The sequence below is a fragment of the Accipiter gentilis genome, chromosome 21 (assembly GCF_929443795.1).
Source record: "Accipiter gentilis chromosome 21, bAccGen1.1, whole genome shotgun sequence".
Classification (NCBI taxonomy): domain Eukaryota; kingdom Metazoa; phylum Chordata; class Aves; order Accipitriformes; family Accipitridae; genus Astur; species Astur gentilis.
In genome coordinates, this window is record NC_064900.1 from 17,661,750 (window position 1) to 17,688,267 (window position 26,518).

Sequence of the window (26,518 nt, forward strand, 5' to 3'; positions counted from 1 at the left end):
AGATCAGAGCTCACACATGAAACACTGCTGGTTTGACCCTGAACACAGGGAAAGTGCTAAAGTGCTGACCCCAACAGGCTTGGCTTTGCACCTGAAATCTTAAAAAAAAAAGAAGAAATAAAAATTCTTGAACTTTTTTTAATAGTAACACAGACTGCTCCTTTTAGAGGAGAGACTTTTTTTCCTACCTCCTTTCCAATTAGACTGCTGCTTTAGCCCAGCAGAGAATAAATGACTTAAGACACAGAACATGGAAGGCAGATCTATAGTAAACACAGAAGCCATGAAGAATTTTTTAATTTTTTTGCCATCTACTGAGAAGCTCTGGAAGCCCCTAGTTCTGTGTAGTCATCATATTGGCTCCACACCGTCTTCCATCTGGCTGTGAGTACATTAAACATTGCTGAAGAAAATGAACATGGTTTGGCAACAAGATGATTCCTAGATGCTGGAAGAATTCCCTTAAGGGCTGCTGGAAGTGCACAAAGCTTGGACCATCCTGAGGATGTGGAGTGATACGGAAGTGTGCTGTGTTAAACCATGCTTGTACCCTTATTTCCTCCTGAGTTAAAACAAGTGCAGAGTGCTGGGTTAGATTCACTGATAGCAAGAAGAGGCTTTAGAGGTACTAGGTCCACTCTGAAAAAACATGTAGGAAGTCCTACACTTGGTAAGTTTCTATTCTGCTCTGTTGACATCAAAGGCTGTTCTATCCATTTAATTTTCTCTTATTGTTTGCAGTAGTCCTTCCCTGTCTCCCATGCACTGAGTGTTTTTAATGTAAACATGCCCTGTCAATATTATGTTTAAATAAGTAAGAAACATGTCAGAATATCTCAACAGTATTGGTATTGCATATTTAATTCAAAAGCTTGCATGTGCTTTTATAAGTTTCTCTTCAAACCTGCATGCCTTACTGGGAAGAATTGTGTTGGAGTTGAATTGCACATCATTATCTAATGCTGATTAAATATTGATGTGTTATACCAGTTTATTTTTAAGCTGTTTGGGATGAATCCCCAGCCAGTGTAAATTGGCCCACATTTAAGGCAACAGAGTGAAGCTGATTTATACCAGCTGAGGCTGTGTCCTTATGCCCTGTTAAAAGCTCAAACTATCCCAAAATTAGTAAAAAACAGGGCAAGAATTATGAACCCAGGCAATATTTTTTTTTTCTATTTTTAACAGAAGAAAAATAGTACAGTGATCTTATTTCAAGACTACACCAAAGATTCAGTAGTATTTAAAATGTATACAAATATCCCATAGCTCGTATTTAGACTAAGAGGTAGATGTCATATTCTAGGAATAGTAGTGTGGAATGATGCTAATGGCAGTTGCTAAATACATCTATTTGCCTGTTACACGGGACACAAAGGAGGGTTATAGCAATGGCAACCACAAGAAGGCTTACAATATTCTTTTCTTCTTTTGCCATTCTATGTTATCTGTCTTTCAGTGCATTCCTTCTGGAAGGGTATGACGGAAAAGTGGCGAGAAGTAAAAAGATCAGTAATACAAAACTTCATGTTTACAAAACGTTAGCTTTATCATTAAAGGCATCCTCTGTACTTTGATGGAAGCATTTTGTACTTACAATTTAAGATTACCTGGCATTACTGAGCAAGTAGAGGAAATTCCAGGTGAGGTGATTCAGCAAAATAGGGGTCAGGAGAATGCAGCTTGCTTGCTCTCTTTCTCTGTTGTTCATGCTAAAAATACCAGGGCATATGGCAGCATATTTCAGCATCTTAATATACTAGGCTCCCTTGAGGACAGAAAAAAAGAGGAAACTTGTGCAGTTGAGCCAGAAATAGATTACAGAACAGTGTTGCCAGACATAGAGAGTGCTGGCAGCAAAGCCTTTAGCAGAGTCAGTGTCTTACTTTGCCTAAAGGTTTTTCAGTGATATTTAATGGGCCTCAAAGAAATGGAAAACAAAGCTAGCGAGAATGAGGAGTGGTATAAGCATTTTTATAAATTAGTTGTCATTGCAAGTAAAGGAATTACACATATTGCATTAGGATATCCACTGCTTGTATATGTACCTTCCAGTTTTTCCTTATGACTGTTAGGGGTCATCCCCCTGCTTGAAATAATCAAAATGCATATTATAATTACACGGTTTTCCAATATCCATACACAGCAAGTACAAGATACTTACATGTAAGTACACTGTATTTACCTATATTTTTGCATAGTTTTTAGTGTGTACTTTGTGCCACTTAATAAAAAGCATTACTCGTTATTTTTCTTGTTTGTTTTTCTCTATTAGACAGCTTATTCAATTAAAGTTGAAGTAGCTGGATTTTTGGTATGTTCATCACAGATTACCAGTTCCTAGGAGCGTAGAGATTAGACACTTGGAGGAGTCTGGGTAAGCGGTGGGGGAAGCTGCAGTATGAACATGAAGTTTTAAATCACCTCCTTAATTAAGAAATGCAATATCAGATTTATGGTGCTAATTTAATGAACTTACCTTTAATTTGAATGGAATCGTAAAGGTAAGAACTCCATTTTCCTTTTGGTAACACTTTACAATAAGTGGCACTAAATTACACTATAACTGCTATGTTACAGGGAATTACATGTAACTACACTGTAACTGTTGAAATAGCTACTGTACATGTGCGTACATGGTAACCTCAGTGCTGTTACAATCATGAATTACATAATTACAGATGATTCTGTCCTTTCTTTTAATTGAAATAGTTATATATATATCATACTGTAATGAAAATACACAAGATGTTAACTTTCATGTCTTACTTAGAAAAGTTGGTTTTCTTCATGTATTCCTTTAGAGGGAGTCTCAGTGCAAGACGAACCATCCTTAAGTAATGTGGAAACTTTTTAAAGTGTTCTAGCTTAAATTCTGAGCCTCAAGTTAAACATCACGTTCTTTAAACTGTTTCTTGGTTTGTCAGATGACATTAAAAGAGAGGGAGGATGCATCCCTTGTCTTCTGATGCACCTTTTTCTTGTTCAAATCATGAGAATGTTCTTGAAGCATTAGAAAAAAAATTTTAAAAATCTACATCAAAAAGTTTAAAAATAATCAGCAATCGACACCGTAAACAGTACACTGGCAGAAACTAGCTACCTGGTCTTGAGAAAACTACTCTGCAAGTGCGTGGGGGAGAGGATGTCACATTTTAGGGAGGGTGGTTCCCATTCAGAGCCTCCATTTTACACATTCCGCTGGATACCTCACACCGTAATAAAAGCGGTATTTCAGAATGGGATCTTGGACAAAGGAAATGGATGACTGGCTTTTAGCCTACTGAATGTCATTAGTGTTGAGCCATGGTTCTGCTTACAAAAAAGAGGGATGCCTCTTTACACCTAGTGTAGTAATTTAAACCTGTGAAGACCAGACAGGCCTGCAAAGTGCTATCCAGGTAGAATGCTTGGTGTGGGGTTTTTCACACCTGCTTTGCACAGATGCAAGGGACATCATCAGGTGCAAGATAATGGAAGATCAACTGCATTAAAAATGAGCACATGTGAGAAGTTTTCACTGACAACCAATGAAATAACCTATTTTAACAGTACAATTTATATCTCTTTTTGCAACGTTTAAATGCTGTTTCTACGCCACTGGAGAAAATGGTTTGAAATGGTTACCCCAAGGGCAATCCTGCTTTTGAACTTTGTCCTACCTGACCTTGGTTGGGTAATGGTTCAAGTAACAACCCTACTATTCAAGCAAGCTGGAGTCAGGAAGAATGAAGAAAGGTGTAAACACCACACTGGTGGGGAATTCCACTTGAGCAAGTAAGGCCCTCATCCAGGGAAGCACTTATTTTTAAGCATATGAATAGTGCCTTACAGTCCAATGGAACTTCTCCGACACCTGAAGCTGAGCATGTGCTTAAAAGCTTAGTTGAACTGGGCCCCAGGTCCTGAAATAAAACCTTGTCATATGTGATACTGTACTAATGTAACTTACTTTTTTGCTAATGTAACTTACTGTTGTGACAAGAACCCATATTTTTGGTATTAAACTGAATTACTTCCTTTGCCAGCTTTTTACATGTGTATGTTTTGAAAGACATGAATATCTTGTAAACCTATACTAGTTTTCAATGTGTCTAGTAGCACCTACCTGGTTCTCTCAAACTACCATATTATATTAACATATTATTGCATTTTTCCACAGATGGGTATGGAGTGAACTGTAAAAACAAGCATGCAATCACATCAATGCAGACTTATTTCTTTAAAATGTCATACTGTATATGATTTATTATGTTAACACTCAACCACATCATATTATTTATGTCTGTATATTTTGAAAAAAAGTGCTGCTTTGATTGACGTCACCCTTCTTTCTTAGAAATTAACAAGATAAATGCTTCAACAAAAACAATTAAAATACTCTAATATTGTTCTTAAAAGGTTTATACTCTTCTGATAAATAATCTGACACAGCACCTTTATCTTCCATTTTACCATAACTACATGATGTCATATTCCAAACTCTCCCTTCCCCACACAAAAATAAAATCCCAGGAGAAAGTCCTTTACAGCAGACCATCATGCTTTTAGGCTTCACAAGTACAGCAATCAGAGAGAAATACTCTTTTGTCAAAGGTGCAAAACTTAGGAGCAAGACAAGCTCCAGCTAGACTAATTTGCGTTCTCCAGTGTAGAATCATTTCCGAGAGCTGTTATAGCAAGCTTTTTATTTCATTGGAAGAGGAAATAAGCCAATGGGCTTACAGTGTTTTGTTGTCATATTTATGAGCATGTGATTTTTCAGCTGTCAATTACACAAAAAATTTCAGAAATAATCCAAACAGAGACTTTCACTGTGGAGCTAAAAGCATGGCAGGAATTCTCTATCATTCACGGTGACATAAGTTTGTACCTCACAAAATGCATAGACAGGAATTTAATATAAAGAATTAGTCCATTTACTGTATACACAAAACATATATCTTTTGTTTTAACACTTCTATTTTTTCTTCTTTTTTTTTTTTTTTTTTTTTTTTTTTTTTTTTTTTTTTTGGCAAACCAACATAAAGAAGCAGCTCTGGAACTGCCAAATTAAAAACTGAGAATTTTAGCAACTCAATAGTATTTTTAAGGATAGTAATCAAATGTGGTTGTAATTTAAAACCTGAGGCTGTGCACTGGTTGTTAGCTTAAAACTACCTTTCCATATAACATTGTGCTTCCATTGTATAACAAATCAAAAATTAACAAGAACTAGAAAAGTTTGCTGCTGAACAGTGCTAGGACATACAGACAAAAAAATACTAATACATGTTATCTACTCAGAATATTGATTTGAGTCATATCTAAAGGGATATAATGGACATTAGAAAATGCTTACTTGTGACTGACTTAGCTACTGCCAAAAAAGTTAAATATGTATCAAATAATGTTTAATTGAATTTATTATATGCACTATATACAGATACTAAAATGCGTTGCAGTTGTGCCCCATGAACACTTCAAATTTGAGTAGGCAGGTGAGTTCATGTGAAGCAAATAAATTATAAACCCAGAAATTACTCAGAAAGTTCTCTAATTTTGCGATCCCCAAAAGCAGTAAAAGGGCAGGACAAATTTGTTTCAAATGAAGCACTATTATCTAACTTTGCAGAATCTGTATAGCTATTCAGCATGTTTTTACCAATGAAACATGGCACTGTTGTCAAGGTACCATTTAAAACATAACAAAACAAAGCAAAACAAAATAAAAAATTCAGTGGATAGTTTTTTCCCACCAAATCCAAGCATACAAGAAACTATACCAAAAAGATTTCAGTTTGTGTTTCCTAGGGCATATGATTCAAAAACAAGTTGCTTTTTGAATTTTAGATAGACATGTATAAAACATTCTTTGTAAACCTCTAATCTTAGACTTAACATTTTATGTAAGTAAATTACGTCCTCACCTAATAGTATTTGTTATGAATATTGTTCTATGACACACTACTGGGGACATGATAAAAGAAAACTGAAAAAGAAGAAAGCTGCATAACATTTAAAAATGTAGAAAACTTGGATTAAGATGATGATTAACATTGTTAAGGCTGTATATTCAAGCACTGTATGTTAAGAGAGCAGTGGATATGAATTTTAGGCAATAAGAAATGTCCTGCTTTACGCATGATACTGTAATTATAGAATGATGATGTCAGCAGCTGACTGTTGGCATAAACTGGCTACTTATGTGAGTTAATAAAGATAGCAGAAGATGGCAGGAATGAATTCTGAGAAATGATAGCCAGTTTTCTCCAGCAGTCAGCCTGATAAGCAAAACTCCAAGATTCTAGCTTTGCATCTAAATGAAATACTCTTTTTTCTCCTCTGCATTGACTTGGCTGCCTTCTGCATTGATAATGGCTGTGTCGGCATCAGGTGCATCTTCAGCTCCCTTTGCTTCATTTGTTAAATATGTTCCTATAGGAATCAGTACAAGAGAATAGAAAAAGAAAAAAAAAAAAAGAACGATTAGGGGGTTTTTAGCTTTACACTGCATTATAGGAAGTACTTTTCTAACAATGCTCCAATTGTTTCATGAATGGACAAACATTTTTTACACAATTTTAGTATATATCATACAGGTATGCTCAACTTTCTAATTTGTCTAAGAAATATTTATAGTATTAATACTGATAATGCACATACATAAATTCCAATATACCCACAATAAATTAAGGAAATCTCTTAATAAAAATCCACTTTATCTAACTGCAATAATATTCAACATATTTTGCAATTACAGAATACATGATAAAATCTTAGTTATTTCATGGAACGGGTACCCATAAAAAAACAAACCAACTTTGATGACTTAGATTTTCATAAGCGCTTATTTTTTTTAAAAAAATGGCCACTGATTATTTTTGTATTTCTATTTTTTCTTGATCATATCTATACTTTAATTGTACAGAACTTTATCATAGTCATTTCTAAGAATTACAAAATTGAGGTAGTTTTATTAACTAAACCCACTCATAATAAACTATCACAGATATTTTTATGCTGAGGATATGAATAAAAAGAATTGTGTACAATAGTTAACTTTCCCTTTGTGAAAAGCATTATTTATGTTGGCATAAGTTGTATAACTTCATTCAGGAAAGTAAAACAAAAGAGACACACTTTCACTGGCTCATTAAAAACTCTTGGTTTTCCCCTGCACAGTCCAATCAAATTAAAAAGGTGTTTTTATCACCTTATGTCTCCTAGCCACATGATTATCCTATCTGAAATTAGATTTAATGAGTTAATACCAACACTAATACTCTCTTCACTTTTTTGGGGGTGGGGTAGGGTGGGTAGGGAATCAAATAGGTCTATAAGCCATTCAGAGGTTAAATATCAAGAAATTATTCTGGAATTACCTGGGTCAAAATAGGATTATAATGAAGCTTAGTCAGAAGTCAGTGTTACTCCATGCCTGTTATCTCTAATGGTGGAGGGGACTGAAAACGAAGGGAGTAGAATTCTTAAGGTGAAATCTCTGGATAAAGTAAAGCTTGGCCCAGGAATGAACCCCTTATTCCAGTGGGATCATTGGTAAAAGTAACTGATCTGAAAACTCACCACTGGCTTCTAATATTATCTTTTAAATACATACTTAAGGTATTAGCACAATTTATTAAAATGAGAAATCTTGTTCACTCAATACATATATATATTCTGTGGAATTGATATACTAGTTAAAACTATGAGATCATGAAATCAAGTGTCTAGAGCTATGTGCCAAAACCAAGGGGCACTTTTACCTCTTTGTCTCTTTAAATGACTCACTTATGAGATGACCTTGGGCATGTAACTAGATGTCCTTTGCCTCAGCCAGTCCACTGAAAACTGGCTAAAATTCACAGGGACTTCACTTGCGACAGGACTGTGAACTGAGCTTTCTTGTCCAAATCATTTAGCAGACGGGGGAAAGTGAAAGAGAACAGCACTCCCAGGTGAAATCATGCCTTGCTTCCAAAAGTGACTGAACTTCCACTAAATCTGTCGTACCTTTATGTCTTGCCAGGTATCGACCAAGGAGAATTATAGAACATAGTGTTACAAAGACAACTACAGCCACTATTCCTCCTATAAGAGCATGGTCAGGTCCGGTCTGTCCAGCCAAAGCATTTGGATCTAGAGGGAGAAACAAAAAGCAAAAGTGGTCCTACACAGACAACAAATGACAGAAAAATTCACAATACAAAGTTTTATACTGATCATCCTGAAAATAGGGCATTTCCCTCTTTAATATTCAGCATGGTTATTCCCACTTTTACTACCAGTATCTTATCAACAACATAGTGTTGCTTGTATTCCCACATTGTTAAAGCCCTGAGGACATCACAGTTATGAAAAATATTACCTTATTCTTCTTTGGCAGAGGTTGTTAAATGGGAAAGGTTTCTGGTTTTGTCCTCGTCATTTTACAACTGAAAACCTGGCCATAGCTATTTATAGAAGGAAAAACAAGGAACTGAGAATTGGGGATCAGATAGCATCAGCAGAATAGTGTCTGCATAATACATAATTTATAGAACTGATTCTCAGTGGGGAACCCTTACATATTCTCTTCCTCTCATTCTTATCCTACTGCACCACAAATAAAAAGGCAGATAAAGTGCAGCCATGCCAAGTTCCTCTGCACATGACTGAGTCTGCATGAATTTGGTCAGATAAAGGTATCAGGCAACCTGAAAGATCATCATTCAGTCTCAAGCATCAGTCTGTGAATTTACTACGAATACTCGATTAACACCCGATGTGAGCCAGCTGTAATAGCTGTAATGTATTAGCAGGTTCATTTTACTAACTCTGGGCAGAGCACTAGGAACACTGCCAGATTCAAGCTTTCTGTGCTGGTCATTTGCCTGTTCTGCCGCCTGGTGCTTCACAAAAGTAGCAAAGAGGCAATCATGGGAAATGGCACTACTGGGATGAGTAATTCTTTGGAGCTTTTGAACAATGAACCAGCAACCTGTGACTGTTAACTCACGTGAAATATGCAAAGACAGTAAAAATTCGATCTAAGGATCATGGTAAGATTTCTATTTCCGTGAAAATGCCTCTGCTATGAAGTAATAGTAGAAGATGCTCTGAAGATGCTATTAGCATGTACTGTATGTTGCAATCAGTCCACTCACACTGGTTCAAGGGCATTTCCCTTGTAGGAGCTGTTTATATTCTACAGGTAGTTTGCAAACAACTTCTTTGCTTTGCAAAAAGGAACAGCAGGAAAAATATTTACACAGAAAAGAGGGCACCTCTGTAAAGATGATAGAAGGGCCTCTGACTGAGGAGGTGTGACTCCATGATACCACAATTACATTCTGCTGACCAGGTTCATTGTATAACAGTAAGATGTATAGATATATCTACATACACACAAATATAACATTATATAGATTAAATAAAAGAATCATGTTTTCCCCTCCTCTTGTAAACTGTCAGGCATACTGAAACTACACTTTCAGGTTTGCTGGAGCACAGAGTGGTATGGTCGCTGTTAGAGATACAGTTCTGCTCTTAACAGTCACTGAACCCATCAAGCATGGCTTTGTCAGTTATTGCTGGCATTCTGAGGTCCCACTTCTTCCTCTTCTGGCTGCTAAGAGGACTTTGGGGAAGCTGACGACAACACGTCTGTGGACATAATGGCAAACACTCGGTATTGGCCTCAAAAAAGCAAGAAACACCTTATAAAGTCAGCTGTGACTGCCCCCTCTGTCTCCATGAACCTCCTGTCATGGTGCTACTATTGGTGGCAGTACGCCAAGTATGCTGAATCAGTCCAAGGTGATATCAGCTCTATTTTGGTGATTAAAAATGACCCCGAGTTCTGTGCGCCAGCAGCCTTGGAGGGAAAAGCAAGACAGCTGAAGTCTTGCCTCCTCAAAGGAAGAGCTTGGAGTGCAGAGCCATCCTGTCCCACTCCTTGCAGAGGCTCTGTTTTCTGAGAAGAGTAAGGAGGAGGGACTGCTCACTTGAGAAAATGGAAGGTGACAGCTTGCTGCAGGATTGTCAGCCTGCTTGAGCCATCTAGCAAATTCCTCCTTCTGTGGCGCCTGTAGCAATGTTGCTGTAAACCCTCTCCCTGCAGCAAAAAGGTAGCACCGATTTGGGCACTGAAGAGCACCAGCGTCCCCAAGTGCTGCATGTGACCTGCAGGAAATGGTCTTCCCCAACACTGGGCCAGGAGCAGCATGAACGTGTTTTCCCACTAAAAGCTATCTCCTGCTAGTATACTAGCAGTAAAATTAAAGAACGAAAGGAGATATTTTAAGGGATAATATACTACCTGATGCAGAGTATAATCCAGAGAAGGGTTAGCACAACACTTTATCTAGAGGCATTTTCTGAAAAGGTGATTGCAGTGTACAGCCTTAGCTCAATACCCAGATTTACAATGTACCTCCTCTGTGAACTTTAATGAACGTTATAGATAAATACTCAGATGAATATGCCTCTGTGTTTTCATCCTCAGGTGATTTCCTATATGTAGCGACTCACTCCACTGACATACCTAATGTGACTACATGAAGTGATCTGAAGCCAGCAAAAATATAAGGTTCCTACCTAGTAGTGTGGATTAATGAGATTCTACTGCTGCTATAGGTTGACATTTTTAACTTTAAAATTAATGTAGGTATTCGTTGGAAGGCAAAGGTACTATTGTATTTCTGCTATAATCTCTTAACTTTGGTATCAAAGCCAGATGATATTGATAAGTATTGCTAGACAAGTTTGTCCACAAAAAAACTTGTACATGACTTGTGACCATTATATTACCACTGAACAATTTATTTGTTGAAAAGAAAAAAGGAAAGGAAGGAAAGGAAGGAAGAGATGGAAGGGAAGGAAATAAAGGAAGATCCTCAGAAGTGGCCAATATTTTCTTGGGAAACAAGCATTCTTTCATCTCAAAATGTAATCTGTACAAAATAAACAATATTCAGAACAGGAAGTGCACCTCATAGAAATAGTGTCCTCATAGAAAAATAATGTTAGCATTAAATATAAATATGCTCTCCATTATGCATACAGAGTAATGCACTATACTTTTCCTTTTCATGAAATGACCTAAGCCCCATGAGTGAATTATACATCTGGGGCTATCTATCATTGTATAAATAATTACTATGTCAAAATGTGCCTGAACAGTATCTGAAAGATAGAAATACAGGGGTCTGGAAACTATGCCATTTTGTATTTTAGGTATTTATACAGTGAACATGTATAATTATCCAAGTGTTCTGGGCATTCGTATTAGCAACTCCCATTAAAGTTCCTGAAAGTGCTAAGTCTGTATTTGGGCACTGACCACTCCACAGTTTGCTTTCCAAAAAATAGAACAGTATTCAGATTATTTTTAGGTTTCCATTATAAGCTTCATGGGCTTTACCAGGTAAATCCTACCCTGCCACATACAAATGAAGCAAATCCTCCAGCAAATGAAATCTTAAGTATGCAACTGTGCAATATATACTTATAATCCAGCTGTTTCAAAACAAACAAAAAAATTTAGATTACTCTGTTCCTGTTTTAAATATAGACTGTTTTTTACTGCATGAGCACAGGCAGCTACAGTAGCCATGGCCTTAAACAGTGAAATTAAAATTTTGTAATTAGACTAGATCTTCTTCAAAGATCAGTTCGTTTTCTGTTTATTTCATCCTTTGACAAGACTAAGGAAACCTTATAGAAAGATAATTACACAAAAGCTCAAAATAATCTTTTTTTTTTTTTCCTTCCTAAATTTAGGAAGCCTCTTTGACATACTGATTGCTGATGCTGTGAAGTTGCACCCATTTTTAACTTCTGGGATTTGCCTGTTACTGTTTGTTCACAAACCTACAGAAGTAACACACTTAAAATGACTAAGAGGAAAAAAAAAAGTATCATTCATTAAGAAATGAAACACGTCAGATAAATCTTAGACCTATTATATAAGTAGAAATGTGCTTTTTATGACCTTCTGACAAAGTTTCAGTGTAGAATATTTTTATGTGAAGTCACATTTTAGTTAAGCAGAGAAATTTTGGAACAGTTTTTCATGCTTTTGCATAAAGTATATGTTAATTATTAATCTAATTTCATTTTCTTCCTGCATAAGTTTCCTTCTTATTTATGCATAGTTGACTTGACTGAGCAGGCTGCAGCAAAGGGTCAGATAACCCTTTCCTGAGCAAAGGAAGAACAAGCACATTTGTGAATGCTGAAATGGCATATTTTGAGGAATATATGCTCAAGTAGCCCCCTTTATTGCAGAACTTTATTAACATGTACTTTTGTCTCAAGTGCTGAAGTTTTAAAAAACCACTCTGAGCATAAGATGTACCCAGGTTTGAGGCATCCAAAATAATAATTTGTTTTGACCATTTCTACTAAAAGAAAAATTGGAAATAAAGGTCCTAATTTGCTGTGGAGCTTAAATAGCATTCACAAAATGAAGACATATTGAGCAGATGTATTATTCAATAAATTACTGTTCCTTAAGGCTGGGAAAAGGACAGGGATGTCCCATTTCTCAGAGAAGTACTGAAACTACCAGCCTATACCCACCTTTACTGATTTCATGAATAATCAATTGCTGAGGCAAAGTAGACCAGCTCCAGCATGGGCTCCTGGGGCATGGCTCCATGTTACAAATTATGTGGCAGAAAAATCTCTTCAAGTGACTCCTGCTTCTTTCCCCATATTCCAGGACTTGTTATCACACCCAGCACAACTTTCCAGTACTTCATACTTTTGCAAAAGCAATTGTTTGAAGGGCCTCAAAATCAGATCAGTAAAGCAATGTGCATTTTAGGGTGGGGAAACACAAAAAGCACAAAAAAATAAATAAATTGCTCTGTCATATTTGAAGGGCTGTTGAATTGTTGCAGATGAGGGCAGGGTGAAAACGAGTGGTGGGAGCCAGTGAACGCTTCTGGAGAAAATCTAGCAAGGAACCACAAATCATGAGACATTTATACCTGCACTACTTTTAAGTGCCTTAGCCAGAGAAGAGCAAACTGCAAAAACTATGGGAAGCAAGTAGTTTTGTATTGTGTGGAGTCCACCAGTGAATGAAAGTTAAATTAGAAATATTACCCACTGAAATTTCTCTGCATTGCAGCTTAATTTCCTAAGGAGAGATAGCTTGTGTGATCATGCTCTCTCACTCTGTCCAAATTACTTAAGACCATGAATCCATTACAATGAGTTTTAAGAGACAGTAAAGATCTCAAGATTATTGTTTTCCTGTAACTAACCTGAGAGGACAGGTTGCTGCAGGAGCTCAGACCTTATTAGATATCAGAGTACCTATAGGAAGGACACCTTTAGAAAAACCCTAACAGAGACAAAAGCTTCAGTCAAAATCTGTGCCCAAGAATCAATTTTTCATTACAGGTTTCTCTCCATTGCGAGTATTTTGGTGTCCAATACGGCACAGAGCCTGTCTGAAGCTTTTCACATCGTTAGGTGGCATTTATAACATCTGAGCCCTTCTCACCTCACCTTTCTCCCCTTCCCCCTATACCCACTCTTCCTGCTTCTCTTCCTTCTTGTCTCATAATGGGTCAGCTCACACTGCAGTATTTGTATAAATCAGTTAAAAAGGCAATCAACCATGAGGCTCAATCTCATTAGAAATCAGAGAAGATTTTTTTCTGTGGCTTATGGAACAAACTTTGTTTTAAAAATTTATTTAGGCTAATATAATTCACCAGATTTAGCCATAGGGTCCATATAATTTTCAACTGTCCCACAAATGTAAGCTTTGGAAAAAAAATTAATTAAAAAAAAAACAACCTAAAAAAACCCACAAAAAAAACCAAACCAAAAAACCTCAATGATTTGTCTAACATCAGTAGGAGAAAAGACTAAAATAGGAATTTACTCACAATATGGATAGGAGGTAGGACTGAAGTGATAGCTGACAAGGTATTTGCTTTAGGAAAAGTGGCAGTAGTGCTGTCTGTGATAAATGCTGGTAAGTAGAATTTACCCATTTTCGCATCTTAATTTGGGTACCCCAGAGTTCAATTTCCCGTGCTTGGCCTGGAGTGCTGAAACAGGTACTTTTAATCTCATTTTGTAATATATTGCTAACCACTAAAATACATGTACGTGAAACTTGTGAAAGTATTGTTAAGGGGGAAAAGAAAGTTTCTGCACCTTCATTTAAATTGCAAAGAGTAGCTGCCCAAAGGGGCTGGTTGTAAAATTTGTTGAAAATGTGTTTTGTTATTAACCAATTCTGAACTTAAAATAAGTGACAAGCTTCTTTTTCCTTCAGTGCCTGAAGCAAAGAACAAAACAGTGTACTAATACACAGCATATATAAACTACTATTTTAAAGTACAACATCATCAACCATAGAGAAGACAGGCAGGAAAAAAGTTTACTTGTAAACCTTCAAAGGAATTGATAGCCTTTTCTTCCCATGTTACTGCAGTAGCACATTTGGCCCATTTTGACTCTAAGTTTTTTTTTCACAGTACTGAATTATACATACTTTCTCATTAAGAAGACCCCACATCCCAGAAGGATAAAATTCCCACACTAACGTTTCAGCAGCTGAACCTACAGCTCCTTTTGAAGAGTTCATGTTGTTCTCGTGAATCTAAGACTACTTTCAGTGGAGAGAAACACCCAAATGTCTTCTGATATGTATTTGTAAGCAGGTGGCCCTTGTCAAAGGTAAATAAAAGCATTACTCATACCTATTTATTTTGTAAATGTATTTTTTGCAATGCTAATAAGAAAGCTGTATACCTACAATGTCAAGACAAAAATTTTAATGATATTTTTCAGGGTTCTTAGAGCCTCGTTCCAGATTTTGTCTCTTGTGCAATTGACAAAGGTTTTTTTAAAGTTTTTTTTTTCTTTTCCTTTTTTTTTTTTTAATGCTGCTTTAAAAGCTCCAGTTTCCTGAAGAGAACAATTCCTCTAATTAGAGCACGTAAAAGACTTTTCTTATTTCAATATTATATTTTTGTCTGTCAATAAACTCATTAATTGCTTCAGACTTTGTCTTAGGAAAAAAAGAACTAAAATCTGCAAATTTTTGCTTTAATCCTATTTTCTGTAGAGGATAATTAAGTCAGTTCAGGGTTTGAAGAAATACTTGCAGCCTGTCCGGCTATAATTTCTGGCTACTGAAACAGGAGGCCGTAGGGAAAGAGACAACTGGCATAGATGACTGTAGAATTTCCCTGTTAAGTTTCTCTCCCTGAATAAGTCAACTGTGGGCTGCAGCAACAGGCGGGTGATGCCTTAACTCTGCTTCCAGCATTTTCATTTTCATCTTCTTGTGAAGCTCCAGAATGCTCAGTGCCTCCATTGCAGAAAAAAAAAAAAAAAAAGAAAGCCGATTGAAGTTTGGAAACTTCAGCCTATTAGATACTTCAAAAAAAGTAAAAAAATAAAAAAGGGAAGAAACCATTCCTAGCTAGAAAATCAAGATGCATGACTTCCTACTTTGTGAGAAAAACCACATAAGTGTCATCTTTCTTCTGATGACTTTCCATCAATAAATAAAGGAGGATCCCTGATCTTCTTGGTTTTCTTCATCAAAAAAAGTACAGGCACCAGCTGGAGTAGGTGTGTGTGTGCACACACAACTCCTTTTCCTGTCATCAGAAGTTAATTATCTATACAAATAATGAACCATTCTCTAATTAAGACAGAGGCTGGAGATGCCAATGTACTTATTCTGCTCCCATCCTTGTAGTACCTTATAGTTGTGGCTTTTGGTCACTTCCTACAGACTTTGGATTGCTAGGGAGAGTATGAACATGATTGTGTGGGAAGGGAGCATGGAAAATGTGCTCAGCAGAATTTTCTAAGCATAGGCTTCTATTGCTGCCTGCTGTCACAGAGGTTGGGGCCAGGCACTCAGATGGTCTCTGGCACCCTTATCTTTCACATACCATGAGAAAGCAACACATTATTACCACAACTACTCATCATGAACTATGGTGAAGATTGCTAAGAGAGTAACTACTCAAAGTATTTAAGGAAGTTATTCTGCTAACCTTAAAGAAGTCTCAGTAGCTTAAGCCTGCTAGAAAGGAGCATAAATGTTTCCACTGTGACTTTTTTGCCACTTTGTTTTTATGTTGTTATACAAATTGCCTCACAGATTGCTTCTCAGAGCTAATCAGTACCACTGCAGAACTCAAATAATAAATACTACCTCAAATAAGCAGTGCAAGAAAGACATGCTTTCAGCTGAGAAATGGTATGAAACAAATGGAGAGGTTCAGTGAAGCACAGAGATAGAGACAAAGCTGGTCCCAATGGCAGAACCTAGGGAGGAGAAGGCCTTCTCACCAGTAAAGCAGAGCCACAGACATAAAGTTAGCCAAGAACATGTATGGTTGTATAAGGATCAGAGGGGCATGAACAGATTCACAGTTGCACAAGGTACATTGCACTGAATATGTTCATGAGAGTTTTAAAACCAAGAAGAGCAGCTTTAATTTAATTGAAGAACAGCTCTAATTAAAACTTACTCTGTGATGGAAGAAAACCTATTGTTCAAATGAATCCTTTATGCTTGTCATACTAATTTTTTCTTACCAAATCAGATTAGAATAATTATAAGCCTATAATGACATCAAAACACCCCAGTAAACCAGCCACTTGCAGCCAGAATCTGACACCTTATTCATGCTGAATAGCAATTTAATCTGTCGTGGGACTACTCAGTATGAGTAATTGTAACAGAATTTCCTCTTTGCCAGTTAATAGCATATTTTATCTGTCAATATATCTCTAGAAGATTAGCCAGGCATACTTGCAGTTAGGGTAACTGATCCAAAAGAGGCTGTTGACTGACCCAGCTCATCTCAGAAACAGAGATGTGAGAGACATTAGCATAGACAGTCTGTTGTAATGCACAGAGTAACAGAAAAGAAGAGTAAATTATTGATATGAAGGTAAGCACCCCTGTTAATATATGAGGCATCTTTTATAGCTGTTTTAATTAGGGCATAAAATCTTATGTAAATACTTTGGGACAATGGCAACATCCATTAGTGAAGTACCTGTCCAAGCAATAAAACTGCCTTCAATTTGTTTGAATTTTGCTTGTGGTTTAATTGAATGCTATGCATTCTTTATGCCAACTCTGTACTAATGGAAACAACAATATTTTCCCCATTTAATAATGACATGCTTGATGGAATTCAAGATCTTAACCAAATTCTCCTCTGGGAACATTAAGACTTTGTTGTTTTCAGATGTCTTAAAGTTAAATACCATCCAGCTATTAGTAAGAGACTGTTTGCTCTTAATGCCATTGATTGGTAATGGATTTGCTAAGAATAAGGTTGATCTTTGTTTTTCTAAAGGTTTTTTGTATTCATAAAAAAATAAAGCTACACAGTTTTTGGTTTATGGGCCTATTTTTTTTTAACTTGGCATTCATTTCCAGCAGCACTCATGATCTCTATTGTCAGCACTGCTAGTTGCAGTACATCCGGATTCTACCAAGGGGGTCACATCCACACTAGTTTGCAACTGACAGATTCATTTCCTACCTTCTCTTGAGACAGCGATGAGGACTGAAAAAATCAGAGGTCCACTGTAATTACTATGTATATTTCAGATTAAATAAATGTGATAAAAGCCTCCATCTGGCTGTTGATCAAACGTGCAGAGGCAGGCTGATTTTCAGTGACATATTACAATATGTCTCCTGTAGCAGTCCCTAATGCCATCCTGTAAATTACTTACATTTGGGATTACTTGACTACGGCAGACAGAAGTATTACTCACTGTTTAAGTGCTGCCTACTGGGAGCATGGGAGACGCAGTCTAATCTTAAAGTTGTTAAGCAAGGCATTAAGAAATAATGGGGCCATGTTTATTTTACTAAATGCTGATTGTGCTCACACTATTTGAAGATGGCAAACCCAATTTAATAGTAGCCTTAGCCTGTTCCTGATGCTGGAATGCTGCAAAAAGTCTAACGCTGGTGAAATAAGTGTAAGTGGTGTGCTGGAACAGTTCTTGAGGAGAACTTTAAAAATCAGAAAAGTCCTGCAAAATATGTCAATAGTTTCAAATTATACTTATCTGCTGAAAGAAATGCAGACCTCTCTCTGAACAGAAATTCAGAGATTCAGGGCCTTTCATTAAAGAAAAATCCCAACCAGCTACCCAAAAAAGAAACAATAGAAATTTCAAGGAAAAAAATAGAAAATGATGCTGCCATTTCTCCATTTACTTTACACCTCTCCTTGCAGTGGTGGCTGCAATACGTGGAAAGTAAAAATTTACTACATTACTGAAGTCCTTTTAAAAAACTTATGGTAAGAAAGAAAGGCTAGGGGAAAATGTGTCTGGGGTATTCACAGAGCAACTAATTGTAGTTAGAAGGGCTGTTCTTTCTTATGATTTACAGCTCTTTGAGGTTTATAACTCACAGAATAACAACAAAATTAATTCAAAATTGAAAATACCAGTACTTATTTTTTTAAAAAAGACAAATCTCCTCTTCTAGCCAAACTATGGATATTTCTGGTCTACTGTATCACATTTGCACTTCTTGTTGAACATTCATTCTGCCCAGAAAGTGTACCAGGACACTCTGTGTAAATCAAGGCACTGCCCAGCAAGTAGAGCTTTGGCCCTTTAAATTCTTGTTGTAAAGTCCAGCAAAAAGCCCTTGTTGCTCTACAGCTCTTAAAAGGATAGCATCTTTGTACTGCAGTGGTTAAAATTGGTTTCTTTCTAGCCATTGATCTGGAAAAAGTTCATGGAAGCATTCATGAGTCTAGGAAACATCTCACGGCATATTTTGCTCTAGAAATATTCTGCTCATCTCCTATTTGATCACTCCAACAAGTAACTTTCCCTTCCTTTCCCTATTCAGTTCTTACTCTGTTTTAACTGTATGAGATTTTCCATATAAACCCTTCACCCTAAATTGTTTCATTAGCCTACATCACTTGGCATCCGCTCTTACTTAACTGAAGTGGTTCATTAAATGACATTTCCTCTTAAAAGACCTCTAAAAACTTAGTCCCCTCTTTAGAAAAGCATGAACACAAAATGTGAAAGTAAAAAGCAATGTTCCAAACAAAGCTGGAATTGACATGACTTTTCCAAATGCCACTGCTGAGCAACTTTTCTTTAACTCTTTCCTTCTTCCCTTCCTTCCTAATAAGTCTGTTGCCTTTACATTATAGCCATGTAAGGCACATGAAGTTTCTCTCTGAAGTATTCTGTGTGCTTAAACTGATTAAAAACAAAGATGCATTCAAAAAATGTGATTCTGATCATTATAACATTCTGTTTGATGCAGAAGCTTTTGTTAATCAGCAAAATTTTAGTTATGACTATCTCACTAACATCTATAACAATATCATTCCCAACATGAAGCTAGTAGATACTACATTCAGCAGAAAAACAGAGATTCTTTCTGAAAGGTTGAGTATAGGAAGCCATATGTGGATATTCCAATGTTTCTGGTGTTACAGCCCTTAATTCAGTAAAAAAAGTAAGTATGCAACAAATAGGACTTAAAACAAGATGAAGTGCTTTTCTTGAGTTGGAACTGGACTGTTAGATCCCAGTTTCAGTTTACAAGACACTGGCTATCAACGGAGACACAGATAAACTAAAGAAGGAGCTAGGATTCCTTTAGCTGTAAGAAGCAGTGTTTCTAGCCTTCCTTGCCCTCTGGAAAGCTTTAGCAAGCCACTCCTCCTCCTGCGGAGGTGAGGTTCATGAATTCAGAGTCCATTGCAACAGCTTCTCTCTGACACCAGCATGTCTGGGTCTGGCGCCAGAAACAGCACTGAGCCTGTGGTGCTGGGCAGTGCATAATCAGAGAGTCCCCCTCGCTGGTAGCAGCCTCTCATCAAAGCACTGCTCTTGTCACCTGGGCCAAGGAGGCAGCATGTGGCCTGTTCCTGCAAAATCTATTTCAGTACTTAAGGTGGAAAGGTTTTTTTTACACCTTGCAGTCCAGCAAAATCATAAAAATGTACCCTTGCTCTGCCTAGCGATGACAGTCTGCTCACAGCAACGTGTAAGGCCCAGAGGTTGGTGAGGTATCCCTCCAGGACACCATGCTGGTGACAATCCTTGAGAGGAAGGTTAGTTTTTCCAGGGATAAGCATGAAAAATCAGGTTTAAATCCTTGCCATGCAACAAATACCTGGGAGTGTGCTTTGGCAAAGTGTTTTCTTTATCTGTGCCTCAGTTCCCCTAAAACAAATTGAGACTCATGAGCAATGAATGACCTTGACTCATAGGATGACTCCTAGAACAATGAATTATTTTGAGATACTGTGGTAGTAGGGGTAAGGCAGGTACTTCACCTATTCTTACAAACTGAGCATCTATTATTATGTGCTTGCATAATGAAGAAATTAACAGCTGGATGCCTTTATTTCTGAGATACGAGACGGAACAAGATAGCTTTACACAGCTACATTACTAAAAGTAATCCACACCAGGTAATTGATGAAGATAAAAATAAACAGAAATATGGGAATAAGCCATGATGTAGGATGAATCTACTTCCAGATTATGGAAACAAACAGAGAAGTGTCAGGGATGTTGTTAAACGTTGTTAACCAGGTTGACATGAAATAACCCTGAATTTAACAAGAAAAGTTGTTCCATTTTAATAATAGAATCATTGAAGATGTATGTCAGCTGATACAAGAACGTAGCTGAGAATTAATGTTTAGAAATGAACAACTATAGTCTCCTGGCTTCAGTTTTCTTTTTCGTCCCAGTAACATCTACTTACTCATAAGTGCTAATAATTTATGTATTACAATTAAACTTAGAAAATTATGATTAAAACTTCTTTATATTTAGTTACACTAACTTCCTAAAATCTCAGGGGAGCATTTAAAGGTCAGTTCCTTTACCTGTATGTTAAACAACAATACAGTTTGGAACTTTAAAATTACATGAAGCAAGCAAACCTTCACCTAGCTGTGAAGGTTTCAGTGAACGGTATTAAAAGGTAATCCTACCATTTTCATGACAACTGAGCAAAAAAAGCAATCACAACAATCACACTAGAAGACCCATAAAATGTTACTGTTTAAAAATAATGTGTGTACAGGTACAGTCATTTCTCTTAATAACTTTAATAACTGTTCAAGCACATCAACGTGTTAGATATTTCAAGGGACGCTTGTGCCTTTCATTGCCGCCATAGGGTATAAATGGTTAAATCTTCATGGTACTATAAACTAGTATTGTTCCAAAAGTTACCATGACTCTGCAAATATAAGCCATAATATAATATATATATATATAAAAAATATAATAAGCATGACAATCCTGGTGAACAATACGCAAAAAATAAAAGACAGCAGCAAATTCATACCCTGCAGAGGTTAGCTAGTTAGTGGTTGCCCACACTCATAGGCAGTAAGGGTCAACAAGGTGGTTGGGGGCTGGAGCACGTAATGTATGAGGAGATACTGAGAGAATTACATTTTTTCAGTCTTAAGAAGAGAGAGCTAAGGGAGGAAACACTATTGCTATCTTCAGCTGCTACATGTGAAGGAGAAAAGATGATCGAGCCAGACTCTTATTAGAGGTGCACACAGATGAGAGGCAATGGACACAAGCTGGAACATCGGAAATTCAAACTAGATAATAAAATTTTTTTTTCACCACAAAGATGGTCAAACACTGGAACAAGTTATCCAGAGATGCTGCGGGTTCTCCATCCTTGGACATATGTAAAACTCACCTGAATGAGGCCCTAGGCCACCTGATGCACAGTAGCTGTACTCTAAGCTAGGCTTGGACCAGATGATCTCTCAAGGTCCCTTATAACTTATATTATTCTACAGTTCTAGGAAATGGGTCATAAGATACCAAACTGAACAATACATGGAAAAAAAAAAATAGATAAATAGCTTTTTCCAGATTTCTGCATCTTAAAATGAACAGAGTTAATAATAAACCACCATCCAGCAGATGGATGCTAAGATCCTACTATTGCTTTAAGAAGTAATGTTCTTCCTGTGTTGTCTCACATTGTTGCCATCACTGTTTTATTCATAGTAAAAAATTCAACAGGATCTCCAATTACTTTTCTCCTTCCTTCTAGTAATGGACACATTTGAATAAGGGAGCAGGAGGTCATATAAAAACTTAAAAATTATACCACAGAAAGCAGCTGTATGTTGGCAGAGGAAAACTCTATGTGATATAAAGGGCCTTGTCTTCCTCTAATAATTTGTTTTTTCTTGGAATAAATTTTTTTCTGTATCTGAAAAACAGGGTCACAGCAGCTATTCTGAAAAAAAAAAATCCATACTAGATTATTTCAGATAATGTTTTACAAACCATTATACATAATAAGAATATCAAAGATCAGCAAATTGTTCCAATGGACTTTCCATCAAATTATGTTTACAATTACCGAGAGGTTAGATTTGCAAAAAAATGAGCTGACATTTCAGCATTCTGCAGCAATTGCAGCATTTTCAGTCTGAGGATTTCAGTTTTATTGCCAGTTTGACAAAACTAGTGTAATTCTGTTTTTCTCAGGTATAGCTAGGTTTATTTATAGCAAGGTCAACTCATTTGAAATCTCTTGTATCTCTTTACTCACTAGAGAAATTGTCATGCAAGTAAAACTCAGGATGGTGTTGTTTCTCTGTAATAGCAGTAAGAACCAGCAACCACAGAAACTGCTTCTTTGCCTGTCAGACTTGATATTCAATGCACAAAACATTTCATAGATAAAATTATATTGCAGCTTATCTCCATGTAGTAACAGTGAGCACGCATCTTTCAAAGTACGCTGTAGGCCCAAACACAGCAGGGACTTTGATGGGACTACCACATGGAAGCCCTCATCTAACAATCTGACCACTAAATATATGGTCCAAATCGTCCCCTCAAACCTGCAGAGATAAAATTCTGCTGCAAAAATTCTGATCTGAAATTTCCCTCCACCCCCAGATTCTATGGGAAAAAATTTTGGAGTACATCGGCCATCTCTTTTTTCCTCCTGCTCCCCCCAGTCCCTTCCTCTTTGGTAATTTGACTTCAAGGAAAGGAAAATTTCTCAGAAAATCTGCTAATGACATAGTATCCCAAATATATTTAGGACTATGCTTCCACACAGTTTTCTGTGTCTCCTGCCTTCCACAGCACTAGCACCATCCTTCTTCTCTGTTACTTTGTCATGAAAGATGCTTAAACAGCCTCAGCAAAACTGTCATTTAAAATCACTTCACCAATGCCACAAGCAACTGCATTAATCCTGTTATTGCCTTGCTATTGTGTTGTTACTTCCTGCTATTGCTTTGGAAGTTAAGACGTTTTCCTTGTCCCAAAAGTACGTTCCATGAGACCTCTTGAATTTTTTTTCTGTTCAGTGTTACTGTGTGCTCAGGATGAGACCCAAATGCACATTTCAATATCTTTAATACATCTTAGGTCAAATTTGAGCAACAAAGTCATGAAGTGTGGTCACAAAAGCGTGGCTTAAGCCATTTAAAGGACAGCGAGACAAATGCGTCCCTGACAAACACATCCTGGGATAACTACTATGCTGTACTGTGCATGCCTAGAGGCAGCACTGTTTTCGCTGAGCTGATCATCTGTGTACCTGCCTGCTCCATAAAGTTGTTTTAAATTCACAAAGTAGGTGTCTCTAGCCCTAAGTTTCCTGAGGGCCCAATTGATTTGTTTTACCTCAAGAATGTTAAATACACACTTGAAAACACTGAATTCAAATCAAATTCTACTAGCCACAGACAATTTTATTCAAGATGCAACATGAAGAGGAGCAGAATCATTATGTCCCATTATGTGTGGAGATTAACAGGGAATATTAAAATAAGTACAATTCTGGCATGCATGGAAGAGGGTGAAACCGCCTGAAAATCATAAGGACATCACCACAACAAAATTACATGCCATGGCCATCACCATCTTCACACTATGAGACAGAAATGAAGTCAAATCCCCAGAAGCCAATAGTAATGTTATCTGAGAGACAGGATTTTGTGACCTTAATTTAAGAAAACACCACTTTTGAATGGAACCAGATTGGAGCATAGGTAGAGTGAACACATGAGTTATTGTGCCCAAAGAACAGCTTGAAATGCCTAATTCCTCCTCTTCTACAGCTGACTGCCTAATATCATGCACTGAGTATCAGATTGCCTCTTCTTTGGCCTTGTTCTCTCTTGACTACATGTCCCTAGAAAGGCAAATTCCTCCTGGGCAAATAACTCAGAAGATGGATACAGTGATACATCTCTCTCATCTCCCTTTCATGCATGAGCAAGTGTAAGCTGACTAGCAATGGTATGATTTGGCCTTGGGCATAATCAAAACGTTCCAGCATTCCTAACAAGATATACACTACTTTCAGCCCGGTAGTTCCTCAACAACACTTCATCCGTGAATGGGAATGCTGTATTTGAATACATCATATATAGGACATAGTGTCACTAACATGTTCTGCCACTTTCTGTAATGATTAGTTTGATTCCTGACTGTATGTTCAATAGAATACAGACACTCAGTTAAAACCTCTCTCTCTCTCCCCATCTTGTACCTCTTCAGAGGTGTGTACTTCTGACACAGCAGTTGATTAGAACATAAAGTTTTTAAGCAAATTTATATTTAGTTGATAGGGTACATTACTCATTAACATTCACACTATTCAGTTTAAACAGTTCCATTTTAGCATCTTATGACAGAAATTTATAGTTCATTGACTAATTTTCTATACTGTTAACATTTTTATGGGAACATAGAAGAAAATAGTGTATGTAAGATCTTGGAGAGTTTTATTCTAAGCACTGCTTTTTTTAACAGAATTTATTTTCTAGTTATTAAAAGGAAACCTGTAGAAGCTAAGAAGCAAAGTTAAATGTATATCACATTGTCTAGTGTTGCTTAAATTTGGTCTTTGAAACATCTGCTTTTCAAACTTTATTTACTTGTCTGGTGATAGTCAGACAAATTACTGCAAGACTTTTTTGTCAGATGAGATGTCTGTCATTTCACAGAACAGATGCAGAGAAAAGAATTTGACTTGCCTTTTCCTGAAATATGCTGGAAACAAAACTTGCCCAAACAAAACAAATGCTTTGGTTTTCCATTACATCCATGAAGAACTATACCAGCCAACCCTTTAAATACAAACTATCATGACTGAGCCCCTCATCAGAGGCTTAACCATTAACATTGGGTATGCTTCATGCTTGCTTTACTTCACTATCTAAGGATACAGTCTTTCTCCCATGTGACTCAATGCACATTTCAAGCTTTGAAATATTTTAAACAAATTAAAACTACTACTAAGGGTTGTTGGCTGACAGAGATGTTACTCAGCCAATACAGACTACTTCTGGGACCTTGTTTGTGTGCAGTATGATTGAAGATGTGTTTCTTCTTAATACGAAGAATACAGAAACCATTCTGAAAATCACTGAACAGGTATTTATCTCCTGCACGTATCTATGTCATGGCCTGGCATGTATTTAAACACAGTATCATCAAGAAGACTCCTTGAACTAGATTCATAATCATTAATGGAAGTCTGTCACATTATCTCAGAGCAGAGAACAAACACAGGTATGTCTAGCCTGGCAGGAAAGAACAACCCTTGTGCTGGTACCTCCCCAGCAGCCAAGCCCAAGCAGTAGGATTCCAGGAAGGATAATTATAATTACAAATAGCATATTTTGGCATGATGCTTTTTTAAGGACTGGTGATTTTTTAGAGACCAGACAAGCTTTATAATCAGCTATTACAGAAATCCTTGTTTAAAATGCTGACATGTGAAGGAAAATATTAAAAAAAATAAATTTGTTTAGTCCATAGACTCACATACAGAAATGAATACTGAGGGAAGTGCTAGAGAAAGTCTCTCCTTTTAAGTCCCAGTTCTCAGAATCTGACTTCAGATTATTCCACCTCTTCATATGCCAACAGCAATGTGGATAGGATTACTTGAGAAGTACCACACAGTGTAAGAACTTCAGAGTATTGTCCTTTAAAGAAGCAACAATATGTACAGGATCCAGGACACATCGAAAGTACCAGTTCAGGGGGTTGCTTAAGAAGAACAGAATTAATGTTGTGAAACTCTCCCAAACAACACTTTGAAATGTCTCATATGTGTCTTTTGAGGGAACATAAAAAATGGTGGCTGTGATTGCTTTTCATAGCTGACAACAGAATTTTGATATCAGATCTTCCTTTTTGAGGTAGAACCTGTGTGAAACAAGCAGCTGTGCATCAAAGCCAAAATATTCTTCCAAAGAGCTACAAGAAAGACCTAAGACATAAAAGGACTGATAATTGTAACTGCACAAACATAATGAGCTCTGAGTGTAATTGAAGGTGAGTTGAACTGTTCTTTCAAATAAAAAAATCAAACTCCATCTTTAACATGTTTAGGGAGAGTTATTCTAGTGCTAACATTTTAATAGTGTTTTTTACACGTAAATTGTACAGGAACCTTTTATTCCCAGAACACCCTGAAAATAAGATGACTCATTTCAACAGGTTACACCTCATGAAACAT

The 26,518-nt window shown here is 36.9% G+C and overlaps 1 protein-coding gene across 4 annotated transcripts in view; it reads right to left on the bottom strand.

The window, feature by feature from the left end:
* Positions 1 to 5,018: 5,018 nt before the first annotated feature.
* Positions 5,019 to 26,518, bottom strand: part of CADM2 (cell adhesion molecule 2) — a 677,296-nt gene continuing 655,796 nt past the window's right edge. For all 4 annotated transcript variants that reach the window (XM_049825025.1, XM_049825026.1, XM_049825024.1 and 1 more), the window contains 2 exons: positions 7,996 to 8,121; positions 5,019 to 6,417 (listed from right to left, as the gene is read on the bottom strand). In XM_049825025.1, the coding sequence (XP_049680982.1) occupies positions 6,299 to 6,417; positions 7,996 to 8,121 (245 nt within the window). In that variant the 3' untranslated portion in view covers positions 5,019 to 6,298. The remainder of the gene's footprint in view (positions 6,418 to 7,995; positions 8,122 to 26,518) is intronic.